Source organism: Podarcis gaigeae (assembly GCF_964106915.1).
Source record: "Podarcis gaigeae genome assembly, chromosome: 13".
Lineage (NCBI taxonomy): Eukaryota > Metazoa > Chordata > Lepidosauria > Squamata > Lacertidae > Podarcis > Podarcis gaigeae.
In genome coordinates this window covers 27,244,918-27,264,296 of record NC_139689.1, presented here as the reverse complement: position 1 = coordinate 27,264,296, position 19,379 = coordinate 27,244,918, and the positions used below count along the sequence as shown (strand labels likewise).

At 40.2% G+C, this 19,379-nt stretch overlaps 3 protein-coding genes across 3 annotated transcripts; all 3 read left to right on the top strand.

The window, feature by feature from the left end:
* Positions 1 to 571: 571 nt before the first annotated feature.
* On the top strand, positions 572 to 11,806 carry LOC310830555 (olfactory receptor 10A7-like; the record flags this gene model as incomplete). Its single annotated transcript, XM_083710336.1, has 2 exons — positions 572 to 756; positions 11,029 to 11,806. The coding sequence occupies 2 exons, from the start codon at positions 572 to 574 to the stop codon at positions 11,804 to 11,806; spliced, it is 963 nt and encodes a 320-aa protein (XP_083566462.1).
* On the top strand, positions 5,389 to 6,345 carry LOC310830859 (olfactory receptor 10A3-like; the record flags this gene model as incomplete). Its single annotated transcript, XM_083710694.1, has 1 exon — positions 5,389 to 6,345. One exon carries the CDS (start codon positions 5,389 to 5,391, stop codon positions 6,343 to 6,345), a length of 957 nt encoding a protein of 318 aa, XP_083566820.1.
* A 3,549-nt stretch (positions 11,807 to 15,355) lies between the features above and the next one.
* LOC310830554 (olfactory receptor 10A7-like) lies at positions 15,356 to 16,327 on the top strand (the record flags this gene model as incomplete). Its single annotated transcript, XM_083710335.1, has 1 exon — positions 15,356 to 16,327. One exon carries the CDS (start codon positions 15,356 to 15,358, stop codon positions 16,325 to 16,327), a length of 972 nt encoding a protein of 323 aa, XP_083566461.1.
* Between the last annotated feature and the right edge of the window lie 3,052 nt (positions 16,328 to 19,379).

Sequence of the window (19,379 nt, the reverse complement as noted above, 5' to 3'; positions counted from 1 at the left end):
TCTAAGCAGGCAATTCCACTATCCACCCCCTATCCATGTTCCATTTTTCTTCTCAAACTTCTGCTGTGTTCAGTACCTAGCAAGCTGTTTTGTGTTTTTGGAAGAAATTCAAGAGTTTGTTTGTTTGTTTTTAATACCTATTTGTACTCAGGTAACCCTCTGGATTTATCCAAGCATGCTTCTCTCTTATTTCTCATTGCTACCATTGGGTTTACAATCCTATTGGTACCAGAATGTTGTGGAACAGCATCGCCTTTGTGCTCCAGCCATCATGGCCAAGGATTAGGGATAATGAAAATTATAGTCAAACAACAGTTCTCCATCACTGAGTGAAACATCTTGTTGAAAATCTGAAGCCTACTTTCTTAAGTATACTTCTTTAACATTTTGCAAGAAACATTTACAGAAACCATTAAAATGGTTAAATTAGGTATTGTTCATATAAGAATTCTACTTATTGTGCAGGTAGTTTAGGTGAATGTGAGTCTCTTTCTTTCCTTTTTTCTTTGAAACAATGAAGACATGAACTGTATTATTTTGTTCTCCCCCCCCCTCCTCAGATTCAGCGCACATGGCAAAGAAAGTATCGCAAAATCAAACAAGAGTTTTTGAATTCATACTCTTGGGATTTGGGGATCTACCTAAACTACAAGTTCTTCTTTTCCTGCCGTTCTTGGTGATCTACGTGGTGACCATGGCTGGGAACCTTCTCATTGTTGTGTTGGTTGTAACCGATCGACATCTTCACACTCCCATGTACTTCTTCCTGGGAAACCTTTCCTTCTTGGAATGTTGCTATAGTTCAACAATCCTGCCTAAAATGTTGTCAAGCATCCTGGTTGGGGGGCAAAGTATATCTATAAAAGCATGTTTTTCGCAATTTTTCATCTTTTCTTCTCTGGCTGGAACTGAATGCTACCTCCTAGCCATGATGTCTTATGACAGGTACTTAGCCATTTGTAAACCACTTGATTATGTTGTTCTTATGAATGGCAGAGTGAGCTTCCAATTATCTGTTGTGTCTTGGGCTAGTGGATTTTTTGTTGGCACAATTTTAACTTCATCAGCATCATGGCTATCTTTCTGCGGCCCCAATGAAATTGATGATTATTTTTGTGATGTTAGCTCTAATGTAAGGTATATTTCTTGTAGTGACACAACTTTCTTTGAACTATCAGCCTTTGTATTTACTTGTGTGTTCACATTACCTCCCTTTCTCCTCACCATATCATCCTATGGCTTCATCATAGCCACCATCCTCAGAATCCCATCCACAACTGGGAGACAAAAGGCCTTCTCCACCTGTTCCTCTCACCTCACAGTGGTTGCCTTGTATTATGGAACTCTGATGCTTGTCTATATGCTCCCTCGGTCAAAAGACTTAAAACACATGAAGAAGGTCTTCTCTCTCTTCTATACTGTCCTGACCCCCATGATCAACCCCCTCATATATAGCCTGAGAAACACAGAAGTGAAAGAGGCCATGAAAAGGGGTTTCAGAGGGTTTATATTCTACATCACACCATGATATTAATATAAATCTGCACAGTAGATTAAATGACTTGACAATTTACAGTACTCATAAATATACTGAAATATTTATTGTTCCTTACTATATGTCTCTGGGGTTTTGAGTCCCTTTTAGGGCATATTTTTGCTTAGAAGTTTGTCATTTTATGGAAGAAGAACATGGATTCTCACAGAGGAAGATTTAGGACAGTGAGACAGGCATTGACTATGATGTAGTCAATTGAGCAGAATGGAAGGTAAGAGGTGGAGTGCCAGATTTTGGCCTTGCACAGAGTTCCACTGAAATTTGAAAGACCAAAGTCTGTCCCTGACTCTTGTATACTTCTTAGGAATCCTGATGTCATTCTACTAACTTGCCTAAGATGTTTGACCTGTATAAAATAATATGCCTATAAAGTACCACTTTAATATAGTTCTGTACATCTGTATCTGGTATCTGACTTTTGACACTCTTTCACTCGCCTATACAAACAAAATCTGGGACATGTGATGTTTGCAGTAGGAACAGCAAGTATGATACCACTGTCCCCCTCCATGCATTGATTTTTTCCCCACAGGATTGTGAGCAGTTTAATTTCCAGCTTCGTAACCTTTAGCAGTGCACATAATGCAGTAAGGATTAGATTTCCTAGTTTTCCATTTGTGTCATTTCTGTAGTAACATATGTACTACAAAGTGAATGCCTTAATGCAACAACATGCTTTTTTTTTAATATCCTGCTCTTATTTTCCAAATAATTTGAAAACAAATATATGCAGTGTGTGTGTGTGTTCTTTTTAGCAGCCTTCACACAGCCTTGCCTTAGGATTGCAACAGAAGTTACTCCATTAAGAATCAATTGATTGTTCTGTTTTGTTTTTTAAAAATGCAGTTGAGTTTATTCTCTGAATGAATTGTGCTGTGATTATCCTGACCCCCGACCCCAGAACCTTGAGTCCTGGTTCCATCTGGGCTTATTTCTCTCTGCATACCCTCCCAAGAAGTAGATATGTGAAGCAGTAGTCGGTGGCAAAACCAGCATGGCGATTATGACAGCAGAAGACACCTTAGTTTCTTTCCCTCCATCTCCTGCCCTCTCTCACACATGCTTACACTGTAGGTTGCGGGGGGGGGGGGGGAGAGAGAAAGGGTTCATCAGGCAGACATTCTGCACAAACCAAACACTGCAGATGCAATTATAAAATCATCCAAAAGTGAAGCATGCCACAGCACAAGGGCTATTTGTTTATGAAATAGAAATGGCTGTGAAGTGAAATGGACTCCCTTTCTTTCTAGGATTCCCTAGAAAAAAAGTTAACAAACCTAGAGAATAATACAAATTATTTCCCTAACCCTGTCTCACTGATGATTTCAGAGAAATGCACTTATTTGCAGTTTAATATTGAATATATCAAAGTGCAAGTCTGTGAACTTTGATGTGAAACCTGACCTCACCATTGAAACCTGCAGTGGTGTCGTTAACCTATCTTCTTTCTTTCTCTATTTCAATACATCCATTTCGTAATTTGGTATTTGTCCATCTCTGTACACAACACTAACTTCAGAGATACATCTCTCTTCACTGACTACTCTGCATTTAGACATCCTTTTATTTGTGCATTCATGTTGTTTTCTGCTCATGATCACATTGGGGCAGTTATATGTAATACTCAAATCTGCAGTTATATTCAACACTGGTTTGAGCTAGATATAAATGCCTTGTTTCGAATCCATTTATTTCCCATAGCCTTCTGAAAAAATCCTGTAACTTTTCATAGCATGTGTGTTCCAGGGCAGAGTTTATTTATTTTTGTCCCGCTTTTGTTGCATTATAGTGCAAAAGTGCCCCTCCAGAACATCAATAGTATACTAGCATTGGGGAAGAATGACTAATAAAGAAAAATGATATGTGTACAGCCCATTGTAAATCCACAAATACCACACTAATATTAAATCAATGCCATGTTGCCTATATACCTGCAAAAAACAAACATCCAAGAGCATGGAGAGACTCTGTAGAAATTCACCAGCAATGGAACACTTCCTGAACTTTCCTTCATGTCATCCTTTCCCTTCTTCCTGTATTTACTATTCTATAACAATAGGAGAGTACCACTTTAGGCCTAAAAAGAACCCTAAACCTTATTACTACAGCTGTGCACTACATTTGGCTGAGGTCTGCATCCTGACCAAATTGGGCAATATATATATATATATATATATATATATATATATATATATATATATAGGGAGGTGAATCTGGACTAGGGCTGAATCAGATCAAGACTGTCCTGTCCTGGGCTGTCAGGGTGTCTGGGAGGAAGGCTGCAGCAGTCTGCTCCACAGCTGCTGAGTGGAGGATTAAACTCTGTGGACTTCAAGGTTTTGCTTCTCAAGGTAAAACAGGGGAAGACTATTGGAAAGCAACACTTGAAAAGACTGAAGGAGGAACAGGAAACACTACTTCCTCTCCTGAGCAAGAGCAGGGGGTGTTTCATGCTGTGGGTGCTGCTTTGCAAAAGCCTTCCCTGCAGCCAGGCCCTGCTCTCCGCTGGGATAGATGAAATATATGTTGCATCTCTCAACTGTATGTGTAATTAGGGTTTTAAAACCCTCACTAAGCATTAGCCACACCATAGTTGTCTCCAGGGACATATCTGGGGTTGGGCTGGTGGTCCCTGGTTTGGCTCTTGCTGGTCAACACATTCTGTGGTCCAGTGTTAGACTGGGGGGCTGTGCACAGCTCTGTTTGCTACTGAAACATGCAATGAGGACACAGTCACAAGAATACTCTCCCCTCCTGCAGGTTCCAGTAACTGATATTCAGAAGCAATGCTGTCTCCAGCTGTGGCGGTGAGGCATAGCCTTCATGTCTGGTAGCCTCAATAGCCTTTTCCTCCTTGAATTTGTCTAATCCTCTTTTCAGCCATCCAAGCTGGTGGTCTTATCCCTGCCTCCTGTGAGAACAAGTTATATGCATGATAAAGAGAAATCAGATATGGAACCTGAAATTAAGTGGAACCATCTTTTTCAACAACAATAATAATAATTGTCCTTGTGTCTCCCCTATGTGCTCATATCCCAAAGGAAGTGGTTGAGGGAAAAGGGCTCTACTCCCCTTGGAAAAACTTGCTTCTTATAAGTGCATTTCTTCTACCCACAAGTAAAAGGCTCATTATCATAAATGTCTGGGGACACTTTCAACTTCATGATGCAGAATACAGTGTAAACAATTCTATATAGTCACCTTATTGTGGATTAATGTAGGCCTTGGCATCCGTAAAACAAAAACAGAACTCTTTTGATGGGTCAGAGAGAGGTAGGAAAATTTCTGTTAGAAGAAACTCTAAATGCTGGAGGGGGGAAGATGAAGCAGGAACACGTATTTCAAAGCCTTTTTGCAGATTGATATAAAATAGCACTTTTTAAAAAAACATTGGAAAACTTTACTTTGATAAGATAAAGCAAAATAGATCCCATTACAGATAGATCTAAGCAAAATATGAAGCCATCCTTGTGAATACAAAACCACCCTTGTGTATATGCAGTTATTGTTAGTAAGGAACCTTTTTTTCTTTACCAATGGGACTGCAGTGTGTTTTATGTATTTTTCTCTTCTAAGCAACATTAGTTGTGTGAAGTGTGAATGAGATGTGTGAATAAGACATAATAGTAGTAGAAATAATAATAATAATAATAATAATAATAATAATAATAATAATAATAATAATAATAACAACAACAATGTCTGACTAGGAAATTGTCAAATAAAAAACCTATTCAGTATATAGGCAAGTTACTTAAATGTGAGACTCTTTTAAGTTTACAGTGAAGCCATTAACTTTACTCTCTGTGCTATTTTCTCCAGATGCAGCACACATGGCAAAGAAAGTATGGGAAAATCAAACAACTATTTCTGAATTCATACTCTTGGGATTTGGAGATCAACTTAAACTACAAATTCTTCTCTTCCTGCTCTTCTTACTGTGTTATTTGGTGACCATGACTGGGAACCTCCTCATTGTTGTGCTGGTTGTGACTGATCGACATCTTCACACCCCCATGTACTTCTTCCTGGGGAACCTCTCCTTCTTGGAATCTTGCAGCAGCTCAACCATCCTGCCTAAAATGTTGTCATGCATGATGACTGGGGGGAAAAGTATATCTGTCCAAGCCTGCTTCTTGCAGTTTTTCATCTTTTCTTGCCTGGGTGGTGCTGAATGCTACCTCCTTGCTATGATGTCTTATGACAGGTACTTGGCAATTTGTAAGCCACTCCACTATGCTACTCTAATGAATGGCAGAGTGAGCCTCCAGTTATCCGTTGTGTCTTGGGCAAGTGGAGTTTTGGTTAGCACAAGCTTAACCTTATCACTCTCATGGTTATCCTTTTGTGGTCCCAAGGAAATTGATGATTATTTTTGTGATGTTAGCTCTAGCATACGACATATTTCTTGTAGTGACACTCATTTATTTGAACTATCAGGTTTCATATTTACCTGTATTTTCACCCTACCTCCCTTCCTCCTCACCCTAACCTCCTATATTTCCATCATGGCCACAATCCTCAGAATCCCATCCACCACTGGAAGGACAAAGGCCTTCTCCACCTGTTCCTCTCACCTCACAGTGGTTGCCTTGTATTATGGAAGTCTGATGCTTGTCTATATGCTCCCTCGGTCAAAGGATTTAATACATATGAAGAAAGTATTCTCTCTCTTCTACACAGTTTTCACCCCCATGGTCAATCCCCTGATATACAGCCTGAGAAACATGGAAGTGAAGAAGTCCCTGAAAATGGGCTTCAGGAAGGTTCTATTCTACATTACAGCGTGACACTAACACACATACACACACACTTCATGCATATGCTCACTAAATTAAATTATGAGACAATTATGAGAATTATTTCTTGCTCTTTCCTAATTGTTTTACACATAACGGATTCCTTTATTGAATGGATTTTTGCTTAGGAAATGGATATATAATGGCTAGGGATTCTTAAGAGAAAGAATTTAAAATAAAACTGCCAGAATTATAATGGCTTCACACAAATCAAAAGTGTGACTGCATTTGGAATATGATGCATAGTTCTGGTGGCCTCGCCTTAGAAAATGTATTGTAGAGTGGGAAAAGGTTCAGAAAAATGGGCAACCGAAATGATCAAGGGGCTGGATCAACTCCTCTTAAGAATGGTTGAAGCATGTGGGAGTGTTTAGTTTTGATAAAAGGTAAGAGGTGACATGTTGTTGTTGTTTAGTCGTTTAGTCGTATCCGACTCTTTGTGACCCCATGGACCAGAGCACGCCAGGCACTTCAGTCTTCCACTGCCTCCCGCAGTTTGGTCAAACTCATGCTGGTAGCTTCAAGAACACTATCCAACCATCTCGTCCTCTGTCACCCCCTTCTCCTTGTGCCCTCCATCTTTCCCAACATCAGGGTCTTTTCCAGGGAGTCTTCTCTTCTCATGAGGTGGCCAAAGTATTGGAGCCTCAGCTTCAGGATCTGTCCTTCCAGTGAGCACTCAGGGCTGATTTCCTTAAGAATGGATCGGTTTGATCTTCTTGCAGTCCATGGGACTCTCAAGAGTCTCCTCCAGCACCATAATTCAAAAGCATCAATTCTTCGGCGATCAGCCTTTTTTATAGTCCAGCTTTCACTTCCATACATCACTACTGGGAAAACCATAGCTTTTACTATACGGACCTTTGTTGGCAAGGTGATGTCTCTACTTTTTAAGATGCTGTCTAGGTTTGTCATTGCCTAGGTTTGTCATTGGTGACGTGATAGACATTTATAAAATTATGCATAACATGGAGAAGGTGGATAGATAATTTGTTTGTTATCCCCCACTCATAACTCTAGAACTCATTGTCATCCAATAAAACTGAATGTTGGAAGACTTAGGATAGATAAAACACAGTGCTTCTTTAGTCAACCCCTAGTTAAACTATGGAACTCACCCCTGCAGGAGGCAGCGATTGTTATCAGCTTGGATGGCTATAGAAGAGGACTGGACAAATCCATGGAGGACAAGGCTTTCAATGTCTATGCTGTATATCCATGGCAGGAGACATTATGGTTCTGAACACCAGTTGCTGGAAACTGCAGGAGGGGCGAGAGCTCTTGTACAGTACTTGGGTCTGCTTGTGGGTTTCCCACAGGCATCTGATTAGATGGGCTAGATGGGCTGCTGGCATGATCACACAGGCTCAAGTAGACACATGACAATTAATATACCTGAGATAGTCATGTTTCCAACTTTGAGATTTTGAAGAGGAAAGGAGTGTGTGTGTGTGTGTGTGTGTGTGTGTTCTGTAATAAAAGGTGTTTGTCTAAGTCCTGGTGTTTTCTGTATGTATTCTGTATTTTCTAGCAAATCTAAGAAGCAGTATCAACTTTAATTAGTTTCTCACTTTTAATTCCACATTAGCTTCTCTCTTGACTCTATATAGGTGGGCACACCAATGAACTGAAGCCTTTCTTTATCATGAGATTCAACAGCAACAACACTCAGCTCCAAGCTCCAGACTAAAAACAATTAGTCTTGTGAAACGATGGTGATTTTGCTATCCTCTAATGGCCCAAACCCTTTCCAAATGTTATGATGACTACATGTAATGGTTAATCACTCATTATCATTTATTCCATCACCTACATGCATTCAGCATAATTTCTGGAACAACCTACATTCATTAGATTTAGGCTCCATAAGTGTGACAAGTGCCTAGCTGTGCAAATGGACCAATGCACAAACACATTATACTTGTTGGGCTTTTGTTCAGAAGCTACATTGAATGCAGTGGGTGCAAAAGCCCCCACCCCACATGTCAATTTTAACATGTGTGGCAGAAAGTTGTCACCAAGTTCCTTTCTTTTGACAAGGCATTTTAAAGCTGCAGAACAAGTATTTTAATAGTATTGTCCACTGTGCTATAAGATATTTTTGTCCACGCTCAGAAGGAAAATGAAATGTACTTTTACTCCAATATATCAAATTGTCAGCATTAACCTTGGGTATTTAAGTGGATTTCATTGAAAAGAGTAAAGATATATGAGTATAATTAATAAATGGGCAGAATTAATTGAAATACACAAACAAGAACTGAATTATAACCATCCCTTTCAAACTTGTCTTTGTGACATCATCATAATCATCATCATTATTTATACTCCACCCATCTGGCTGGGTTTCCCCAGCCACTCTGGGTGGTTTACAGCATATATATAACATAGTGTAAAACATCAAACATTAAAAACTTCCCAATACAGGGCTGCCCTCGTATGTCTTCTGAAAGTTATGTAGTTATTTCCTTGACATCTGAAGGGGAAGGGTGCCACCAGCAGTGGAGCAAGCAGATCGGGTGCCTGGGGCAGCGTGTGTGCCCAGGGGCGGAGCCAGCCACCCACAGGGCGGGCGAGCTGGGGCAGGATGCTCCACAGGGCCTCCGAGGAGTCTGCCTGCCACTCAGCTACCCTACAGCTAGGGAGGGAGGCACTGGGTGGACTGTATGGGGCAGCACAGAGCTTGCTGGCACCCAAGCCACCGAGTCACTCCCAGGAGAGACACGTGGCTCGGGTGCGCTGCAGGCCTCGCAGTGAGTGCCACCCGGCATTTTGTCACCCCTCTCAGTGGAGACACCCAGGGCGGCCCACCTCCACTGCACCCCCCTTCCTCCACCCCTGGGTGCCACTAACGAGAATCATGGAGGTTTCTTTTGTCGAGGGAACATGGGTTTACTCTTCTCTGAAACTCTTGATTCCTTTTGTTCCTTTGCTTTATCCATGCATTGATATCACTTGTTATCAGAACTGCCAAGGGACTTTTTCTACCTTGCTGGGTAAATTATAAATAATAATTCTATAGAGATCATCTCATTATGGACTGATGAATTTGCAAGCAGCAAGGCAGGACTATTTGAAAGAAGCAGCAGGGTAAGAAGGTTTCTAATAGAGGGCTAGAGACAGGACATAGAGTAAGTTATTCCAAAATTTTGTGCAATCCCAGAATGCAATAGCTGTTGTCTGGGACGGTCATCATGCCATATACCTGTAAGATCTTATAACTAAGTAAGTCAGAGGAATCAACTGAAAAGTTGATATTAAGTGGATTTTCTTCTTGCTATGAATGCTTTTTGCCTTAGTTATCTGTAACAAAAAAGGGGGAGATTACATGAACACAGTATATGTAAATAGATTAATAAATTACTATGCAATGTGCATTGTTTAGAAAGACACTGATGTGTAATTCCCAGTGTTCTGATAGGCGCCTCATCACTTTGCTTTTTTCTAAAGTGTTTGTTGATTTTGTGTAAGTTTTTGTGGCTAGATGCCACCTGCATGCAATAAAGCTACAATTCTAACCATGTTAACTCTAAAGTATATGGGCCTTAGTCTCAGGTAAGTGGGTGTGGATTGTGGCCTTAATTTTCTTTCTACTTTCCATTAAAAACCAATAGAATGCATAATTAATTATCATTGTTTCCAACCACTTTTGTTACCTATAGACTTTATCTTGGCTCCTCGGTTAAAGTCTAAGACTGCATTCATTTAGAGCCCATCACCCCCTCAAAACACAAAAACTGGAAACTGCTTGTCAAGGGTGCTGGGAATTGTAGCTGTGTTTCGAGGATTCCTTTGAGTGTTTGTGCTTCAAAAATATCATATTTTTTCACCACATGCAATAAACATAATTTAAAATGCAGTAAGCAACTATAGCAGTTGGCCTGTCATTTCTTAGGAAATGGTACAACAGCGACTTAAAGTCAGAAATAATAAGAACAAATTCATGATGTATATTAAAGTATCTAGTCCAATAAGTCTCTCCAGATGTTTCCATGGGTCTGCGTGTACTTTAAATATATGCAGTGTATGTAGCCCTCGCACTATCTCCATGTTGCAAACAAGAAATTAACACAATCAATAAGTCAAAACACAAATTTGTCATGCCCATTATGCAGAAAAGTAGAGATTAACTCAAAGCTAGTTGGAGAACAGCCAAACATTTTCTACTCAACCCTAAGAAAGGTAGCTGCATATGAAAGGCTAGCTCGAGGGATGCTGTGGTGGCCTGAAATAAGCTATGTGGTGACAGGCATTTTAAAGGCATTCATCCTGGCCTTCCCTATTGATCAAGTTTCCAGAGCGTCAGGAGGCTAGCTCCATGTGTTCCCATCTTCCTTTGCCCAAAATGAGGCGAGGAAGTGCAAAACCACTTCCACTAAAAGGATGAGTGAACAGTGTTGTGGAGAGTTTCCTCTGGTTTAAAATGTTGATTTGCAAGACAACACACCAACTTGCAGTTGTAAGTGGTGCATTCTGTTTTCTCCAGATGCAGCCCGTGGCAAGCAGAGAGGGACAAAATCAAACAACTGTTTCTGAATTCATACTCTTGGGATTTGGAGACCTCCTCAACCTGCAGGTTGTTCTCTTCATGCTCTTCTTAATGATCTACTTGGCCACCATGGCTGGGAATCTCCTCATTGTTTTTTTGGTTATGGCTGCCCAACATCTCCACACTCCCATGTACTTCTTCCTAGGGAACCTCTCCTTTCTTGAATCCTGCTACAGCTCAACAATTCTGCCCAAGATGTTGACTGTACTTCTGACCGGTGAAAGAACTATATCTATAAAAGCCTGCTTCACACAATTTTTTATATTTTCTTGCTTGGGAGGTTCTGAATGCTACCTCTTGTCTGTGATGTCTTATGACAGGTACTTAGCAGTGTGCAGACCATTACATTATGCCACTCTCATGAACAGTAGGCTGTGCCTGCAGTTGGCAGCTGGATCTTGGGTAAGTGGACTTGTGGTTGGCACAGGCATAACTGTTAGGGTATCACAGTTATCCTTCTGTGGCCCCAACATCATTGATCATTACTTCTGTGATGTCATACCAGACATAAAACAGATTTCTTGCACTGACACATACTTAGTAGAATTGTCTGCCTTCATATTTGTTTGCATTTTCACCCTGCCACCCTTTGTTCTCACAATGGCCTCCTATGCTTACATCATCGCTACAATTCTCAAAATCCCATCTACCACTGGAAGACAAAAAGCCTTCTCCACCTGCTCATCTCACCTCACAGTGGTGGCCCTCTTTTATGGAACGCTGATGCTAGTTTATATGCTCCCAGGATCAAGGAAACTCAGATACACGAAGAAAATATTTTCTCTCTTCTATACTGTCCTAACTCCCATGGTCAATCCCTTGATATACAGCTTGAGAAACAAAGAGGTGAAGGAGGCATTGCAAAGAGTTATTAGGAAGTTCATAGCCTATTCAACGTTTTAGAACACCATGTTTTAAGTTGTAATGGAACTGGAGAATCAATTACAGTGTGAATAAATTGTATCTGTTGATTAGATGTTTCCACTTTTTCATATTTGATATTCCTGCAATTGATTTCTGCAACATGCAGACATATTTATTTCCTGCTTGTCTTCCCCCAACTGCAATCATCTATTAAAATTTATGACTAAAATGAAAATCTTATTTGCTCTTTTATTGATGGATTTATTTATGGGGAAGTGGCCCAAGGGTTAATATTTCTCTTCATTATCTTCATAGTTTAATATAGACAGAGTGCTCCAGGGTAAGATAGTCTCTTCACTGCAGGTCAAAGGTGATTTTGTAGTTAAAAAATGGGCATCTTGAACTGTTCTTAGAATCATTTGGTAACCTGTGTGGCTGCATATAATTAGTTCCCACGTTTCACGCCACCTAGGAGGTGGACCACAGCATCCACTTGGAGCCAGAGGTTACAAAAGTAGGTCCATGCTTCCCCCTTTAAAAAATGATTCTAGCTCATGTATCAAACAAAACTGATAAATATGACACTAGCCTAGCTTTGATGCCAAAAGTAACACCAGATCCATGAGGACAGAATCCTCAGTTTCACTCTAAATTCCACAATAGTTGTTCTCTTAACTCAGTGTAGGTGGGCAGACTAATGAACTGAAGCCTTTCTTCATAGTTAGATTCATTTAAATTAAGCAAGCATCCAAAAGGCCCTGTCTCAAACCACTGACAACTACCAAAGAAGATCACATCAGCTGAGAATAATTATATAATGGAAACGGGGGGGGGGGGGGAATAAAAGATTCCATTTTTTCCTAAACAGCTCTTTATGGTTTTTCTTTTCTTTTGTTTACAGCTGTTGGGTCCCCATTTGTTTCTACAGTGTTTTGGAGTATCACATATATTACACATGTATCTCTGCGTCAGATAATGCAAAATTTCCTTCTGAAAATATTATCCTCTGTAGACTGATATACCTATTAACAGAATAGTCAAGGGATATTCTTTTTCTGTGTGGTCCATAAATAACTACCCAATGGAGACATTCAACATATTGTGACACTACATAGACATCACAGCTACCAAAGCAAAACTCTGCAGAATAGTGTGGGAAGACAGAAGGGGGAAGGAATGTTAAGGACTATATCAGAATCAATTTATATACAGTATTATTGGGCTCATATACTGGGGTGATATGAGAGATAATGACTGCAGTCCTGGAAGTAAGTTACACTGAATCAATGAAGATTAATTTTGAGCAAGATCAACCAAGTCATGAGTGTTTCTATAGAGAACAGAAGAATACAATGCAGCCTTGAGTTACAGAATAAATCCTTCTGTCATGATATAAATTCAACATTAAGGTAAAAAAAAAAAAAGTTTCATATGTGGATACTTCTCTTACACTTTCCCTGACTAACTACTATCTCAGTAGGGGAGCCTCAAGCCTGGAGGCTAAATGCAGCCTTCCAGAGATTTCCACCTAGCCCTTAGCCTTGCTTCAAGCCATACCATCTCTCGCTAGGCTGTACATAGCTTAGAGTAAAACCAGTTGTACAAAGTAAAAAGACACATCTGCTGTCCTTCCTACTTTTGCCATTTGTATGTGACACATGGACAAAATGTGACCAGGCTGAGAGAGGTTCCCCTTCCTTGTTCTATAAGAATTTGCTTGATGTCTTTTTAAAGCCACCTAAGTAAGTGGCCATCAGCATATATTCCATGAATTAATAATTTGTTTTGTTTACTGCAGTGGAGCTTTTTTTTTTTTGTCTGCCACGAATGTACTGTTAATCAATTTAATTAGATGACTCTGAATTTCAATGTTATATACATATAGATGGAAGAATCAAACTATTTTCTCTCCACATTAGTTTTGCATGTGTTCAGTCATGCATCCATTCCATCCTGTTTCCATATCAATGTGCAGTTGTCAACTGCATAAAATTTCACATTTTAAAATATTTCCCATAAAAAATGCATTTCTGAACACACTGTATCCTAAAAGACATATTTTGTACATATTTTAATTTTAGATTGTATGCATTTTGAGCCAAGGTGTGTATCACAAAATTCAGAGAAATGTGAAAACTGACAAATAACTGAGTTCTAAACTGTTCATTAGTCCAAAAAGTGCCAATCAGCTTGGTTCACTTAAAAACATAGAATTAAAAAATATCCTTAAACAAATTAGAGATAAAGTGGGGAAATATTCTGTCTATTTATTTCTCTGTACCATTCACAGTTTTTCTACAACTCCACACTAATCCCAGTTAGATAACTAAACCAAAACTTTGCAGTTTTCCTTACAATGACTGTATCATAGATTTATATATTATTATTCTAGCTGTTGTAGCTGTTGTGGTGTTACACACCACAATATAGTGCTATTTCTGAGTTCAGGTCCTTATTTAGTCAACCTGGTTTCACTTATGCAGAGGGAGGGATCAGCAGGCTTGTAAAAGTCTGAAGATTCGCAGAAATACAAACCAACACTGTAGGAAGCGAGTGGAGACCCTGAATGAGAAGACCTTAAACAGACCAAAAAACAAAAACCCCAAGGATGGTTAGTAGTCCAGAAATAGGACACCATGGGGGAGCGAGATGGAAGTGAAATAACTTGGAGGAGTGCAGCATTCCAACCAACCATCCAACTATATATGAAAACAGCACTGCAGCATTTTGTTTCATAGTCACTTTGATTCCTAATAATTTCCCCAAACTGAACGCACCATTCACAACACTGAGTTGATGGTGTATTCCGGGCTTCTTGGACTGGAAGCCTACAAAGGGAAATTTGTTGGCAGAATTGCACATGCAATATCCATTGCTTTCTGTGTCTCTAGCAGCAGCAGGGATATAGCTGGATAAATAAGTCTACATTTGGTCTCTGTCAGTTTTACATGTGCTCTCCTATATTAATAGCCACATGAAAATTGCATTTAATATGTATTTTCAAATGTGTTTTCTCTGTAAATACATATTTAAAATAGATGTTGACACACTTTTCAAATGAGTTGAACATTCAGGAAGTATGAAACCAAGTGGATTACTAAACCCCAGCAAATAAATTAGTCTGGGCTGTGTGGATCTGCTTAGTTTTTTTAAATCAGAATTCACAAAAGTTGCATTTGTCAAGCATCCCCAGGCAGCAGTTCCCTGTGCCCTTGAAGAGATAATCTATTTGATGATAAAGACTGATGTAATGAAAACAAAGAGCCTGGTTCTCTTCTATATTCATACATCCCACTGTAAGATCCCTGCTAATATCAGCAAAGTTGGATTTTCTTGCATCTGTAGTGAGGTTTCACGGGACATGTCACAGGCAGCAGATAGCAGAAGACAATCAATCAATCAATCAATCAAAACTTTAGTTTGCAAAATACTGAAAGTGACTTGTCATTAACATGTTACTACTGAGTAAAGAAAAGGTCTTGATGTTCAACCTTTGGAGAGATAATAGCTTCAGAGTTTAAGGATATGAGAATGAGTCTGGTATAATGAAATAATGTTAAATATTTTGTGTTCGATTTTCTCCAGATGATGCCATTGGCAAAGAGAGAGAAGCAAAATCAAACAACTATTGCTGAGTTCATACTCTTAGGATTTGGAGACCTTAATAAATTGGAATTTCTTCTTTTTTTACTCTTCCTAGTGATCTACTTGGTGACCATGGCTGGGAACCTCCTCATTGTTTTGTTGGTTGTGACTGATCAACATCTTCACACCCCCATGTATTTCTTTCTAGGGAACCTCTCTTTCTTGGAATGTTGCTACAGCTCAGCAATCCTGCCTAGAATATTATCAAGTCTCTTGACTGGGGAAAAAAGTATATCCATAAAAGCCTGCTTCGTGCAGTTTTATATATTTGCTTGCCTCGGAGGTGCTGAATGCTACTTCCTGTCTGTAATGTCTTACGATAGGTACCTAGCTGTATGTAAACCATTGCACTATGCCAGTCTCATGAATGGTAGATTATGTCTACAGCTGGCAGCCGTGTCTTGGGCAAGTGGAGTTTTGGTGAGCACAAGTACAACCCTTTCAGTGTCTTCATTGTCCTTCTGTGGCCCTAATGAAATTGATCATTACCTCTGTGATTTGTCCCCAGTCATCAAAGAAATTTCATGCAGCGACACATATGTTGTAGAAATGACCGCATTCATCTTTGCCTGTGCCTTCACACTGCCTCCATTTCTACTCACATTAACATCTTACATTTTCATCATCGTCACAATCCTACGAATCCCTTCCGCTACTGGGAGGCAAAAGGCCTTCTCCACTTGCTCATCCCACCTCACTGTGGTGGCTCTCTTTTATGGAACGTTGATGCTGGTCTATATGCTCCCACGGTCCAGGGATCTCAGATATGTGAAGAAAATCTTCTCTCTTTTCTATACAGTCCTGACCCCCATGGTCAATCCCCTCATATACAGCCTGAGAAATAAGGAAGTGAAGGAAGCCATGTGGAAAGGTTTTAGGAAGTTCACCGGCTTCATGACAGATCCAGTTTTTTAACGATCAGAATAAATGAAAATAGTTGTCAACTGAATGTGCATCATTTTGAACAGCGGTAAACTGAATGTGTAAGCCATCATTTTGTTCTACTTAAAAATCCACCTCAAATTTGATACAGTGTGCGTATTTAAAATGCTTGTATGTGTACTTGGAGACCTTTGGGTAACAAGAAATTAACAAGTCAAATGAAGGAAGGAAGGAAGGAAGATAAAGGAACACCAACTTTGCTTTAATTGTACAATTTTAAATTGCTGTTATGTGATTGAAATGTGCCCACAAAATAGGGACAGTGGAAGTAACCTCCCCACGTGTAGCACTCATGGGACCACTATGTATGCAGGAATTCTAGTAATGCTTAGGAATGCTTAGCTTTAATAATGTGTCCTAAAACTATTCTTTACACAATGGGAGTAATTTAAGAAAGGAATCATAACTTGAACATTAAAAAATTCAGAATTTCTCCTCTAAACAACATAAGATATTACTGGTAAATACCATGGTGATTTTTAAAAAGTGCATAAAATTAACACTGAAAAACTTTTGCAAGAATTGAACGTTGTAAACCTTTTGTGGAATAAGCATTATTTTTTCGGAAAATGAAGTTGTAATGCTATTCTTAAAAAAACACAGACGAAGGCCTGGCCAGGGCAGTCATCCTTTTATATTCCTGCTGGGATTGACAAGGCATCTGACCCTCACCTGAATGCCATAACTCTCCTGACAGGTGATTTGTTCTGCACCCACAGTGTGGAAATAAAGGATGAGATTGCCCACCAGGCACGCTACTATTCAAAGTAGGCCCCAGTGTTTTTCTTACAATCCCCTTCTCAATGAAGTAATCAATTTTAATCTAGAATTTAAATTCTGAATACTTTCTTATTTGTTAATTCCAGCAAGTTGTGCTGTGCTCCACTGCTTCAAATTGAGCCCCACTGGCTAGCCCTGAGTCTCATAGTTGCTGGGCTTGAGTTGCCCTGCCCTTGCATGAAGTCTTGGGTTTGCAATTTTGGGAGAGGGGAGACTGTGGCACTGGGGAGAGGGCAGGCTGGTGAGGCCCCCTAGATTTAGAGGCCCGAGCTGACCTGCCATTGCATGAAGTCTTGGGTTTGCAATTTTGGGAGAGGGAGGACTGCGCGCTGGGGAGCGGGTAGGCTGGTGAGGCCCCCTAGATTTAGAGGCCCTAGGCTTCAGTCTACTTAGCCTATACATAAATCCAGCACTGCATCCATGTTCTATCCCTGGCATGTCCACTTAAAAGAATTTCAGGAAGTGTTTATGTGAAATTAAGAAAATAAATTGCCCCAACATGCACCATTTTGCATTTGTTTACAATGAACATCCTAAACAACTGGAATTCACTTTAGAATCTATATAAAATGTTTCTTCAGTTCTAAAATTGAGACTGATTCAGCAATATATATATATATATATATATATTTGCTTTCGTAGATTTTCACGGGTACAGGAATGCAGGTTTTGGTGTCCTCGGGTGTCTTCCCGTGTAAAAGTTGGGGTGTGGAAGGTTTCCTCCCCGTAGAGGTAAGATATTTGCTTTCGTAGATTTTCACGGGTACAGGAATGCAGGTTTTGGTGTCCTCGGGTGTCTTCCCGTGTAAAAGTCGAAACGTCGCCTAGACACCCCAACTTTTACACGGGAAGACACCCGAGGACACCAAAACCTGCATTCCTGTACCCGTGAAAATCTACGAAAGCAAATATCTTACCTCTACGGGGAGAAACCTTCCACACCCCAACTTTTACACGGGAAGACACCCGAGGACACCAAAACCTATATATATATATATATATATATATATATATATATATGCAGGTTTTGGTGTCCTCGGGTGTCTTCCCGTGTAAAAGTTGGGGTGTCTAGGCGACGTTTCGACGAGGTCTCACTCGTCATCTTCAGGCTGGTGCTTTCGGCTTCTTGTTACTGGAACAGAGCGGGATCTCAATGTTTGAGTTCCTATAAATACTGTAGAGGGGGTGTGGTGTCTAGCCTCCAATGTTCTGGGCAGAGAGGAAGTTCCCAGGCTAGTGTGCCTTTTCTTCTTTTGTTCCTTAATTACTTGAGAGATACCTTGAGTGATTTCTTGAGTGATATCCTGAGTACCACTTAGGTGGGTCATTAGGTGTGGATTAGTTGCTAAAGTCTTTGTGTCTTGACCTCTTGAACTTTGTGAAGAGTTTTCCTGAGAAGATGGCTGTATTGCACTTAGTTGTGCTTTGGCTTGGCTTCGTGTATAGGGGCGAGCTGTGGTTTTGTGGCTTGTGTCAGCCAGATCTGTGTAGGGATTGCAGGGGGGTGCAGCATCCGGAGGTGCCACCATGGATTGGCTACTGGATGGTGTCAGTAATTCATCTGTGGAGAGGGTCTGGGTTTGGGTCTGGTGTGGTTGATTGGTGTTGGCGTTCTGTGTGCCTCTGGATCTGGTGTCAGTTTTTGTGGGGAGGGCTAATTTCCAGATGTCTGGCAAGCGGGATGTGTCGTCACGCTTGTTCATGTTGTGAGGGTGTTTCTCTATCTCGATGGCTTCCATGATTATTCTCTTGTGGTGATGTTCCGTGTTAAAGAGCAATTTGGAGTCTGCAAAATTAATTTCGTGTCCTGTTTCTTTCATGTGTTGGAAAAGAGAGGAAGTTTTTTCTTCTTTTTTGACGGCATTCTTGTGTTCTGCGATACGTGCATTTATTCGTCTGTTTGTTTGTCCAATGTACGTGGCTGGGCAGACTTTGCAGGGTATTTCATAGATCCCTTGGTTTTCCAACTGGATTTTATCCTTGGGGTTTCTGAGGATATTGGCTATTTTTTGGTTGGTGCAAAAGGCTGTTTTGATATTGTGTTTATGGAGGATTTTGCTAATTTTATCTGTAGTGCCCTTGATATAAGGAAGGAGGGCCATGCCATTGTTTTCTTCTGTGTCTTGGTTTTTGGGGGGTGTTTCCTTTTGGATTAGCTTCGTAATCCTGTTTTGCTGGTATCCATTGGCAATTAACACATTTGAGAGATTCTGTAACTCAGTTGTCAAGTGGTCTTTGTCAGCCA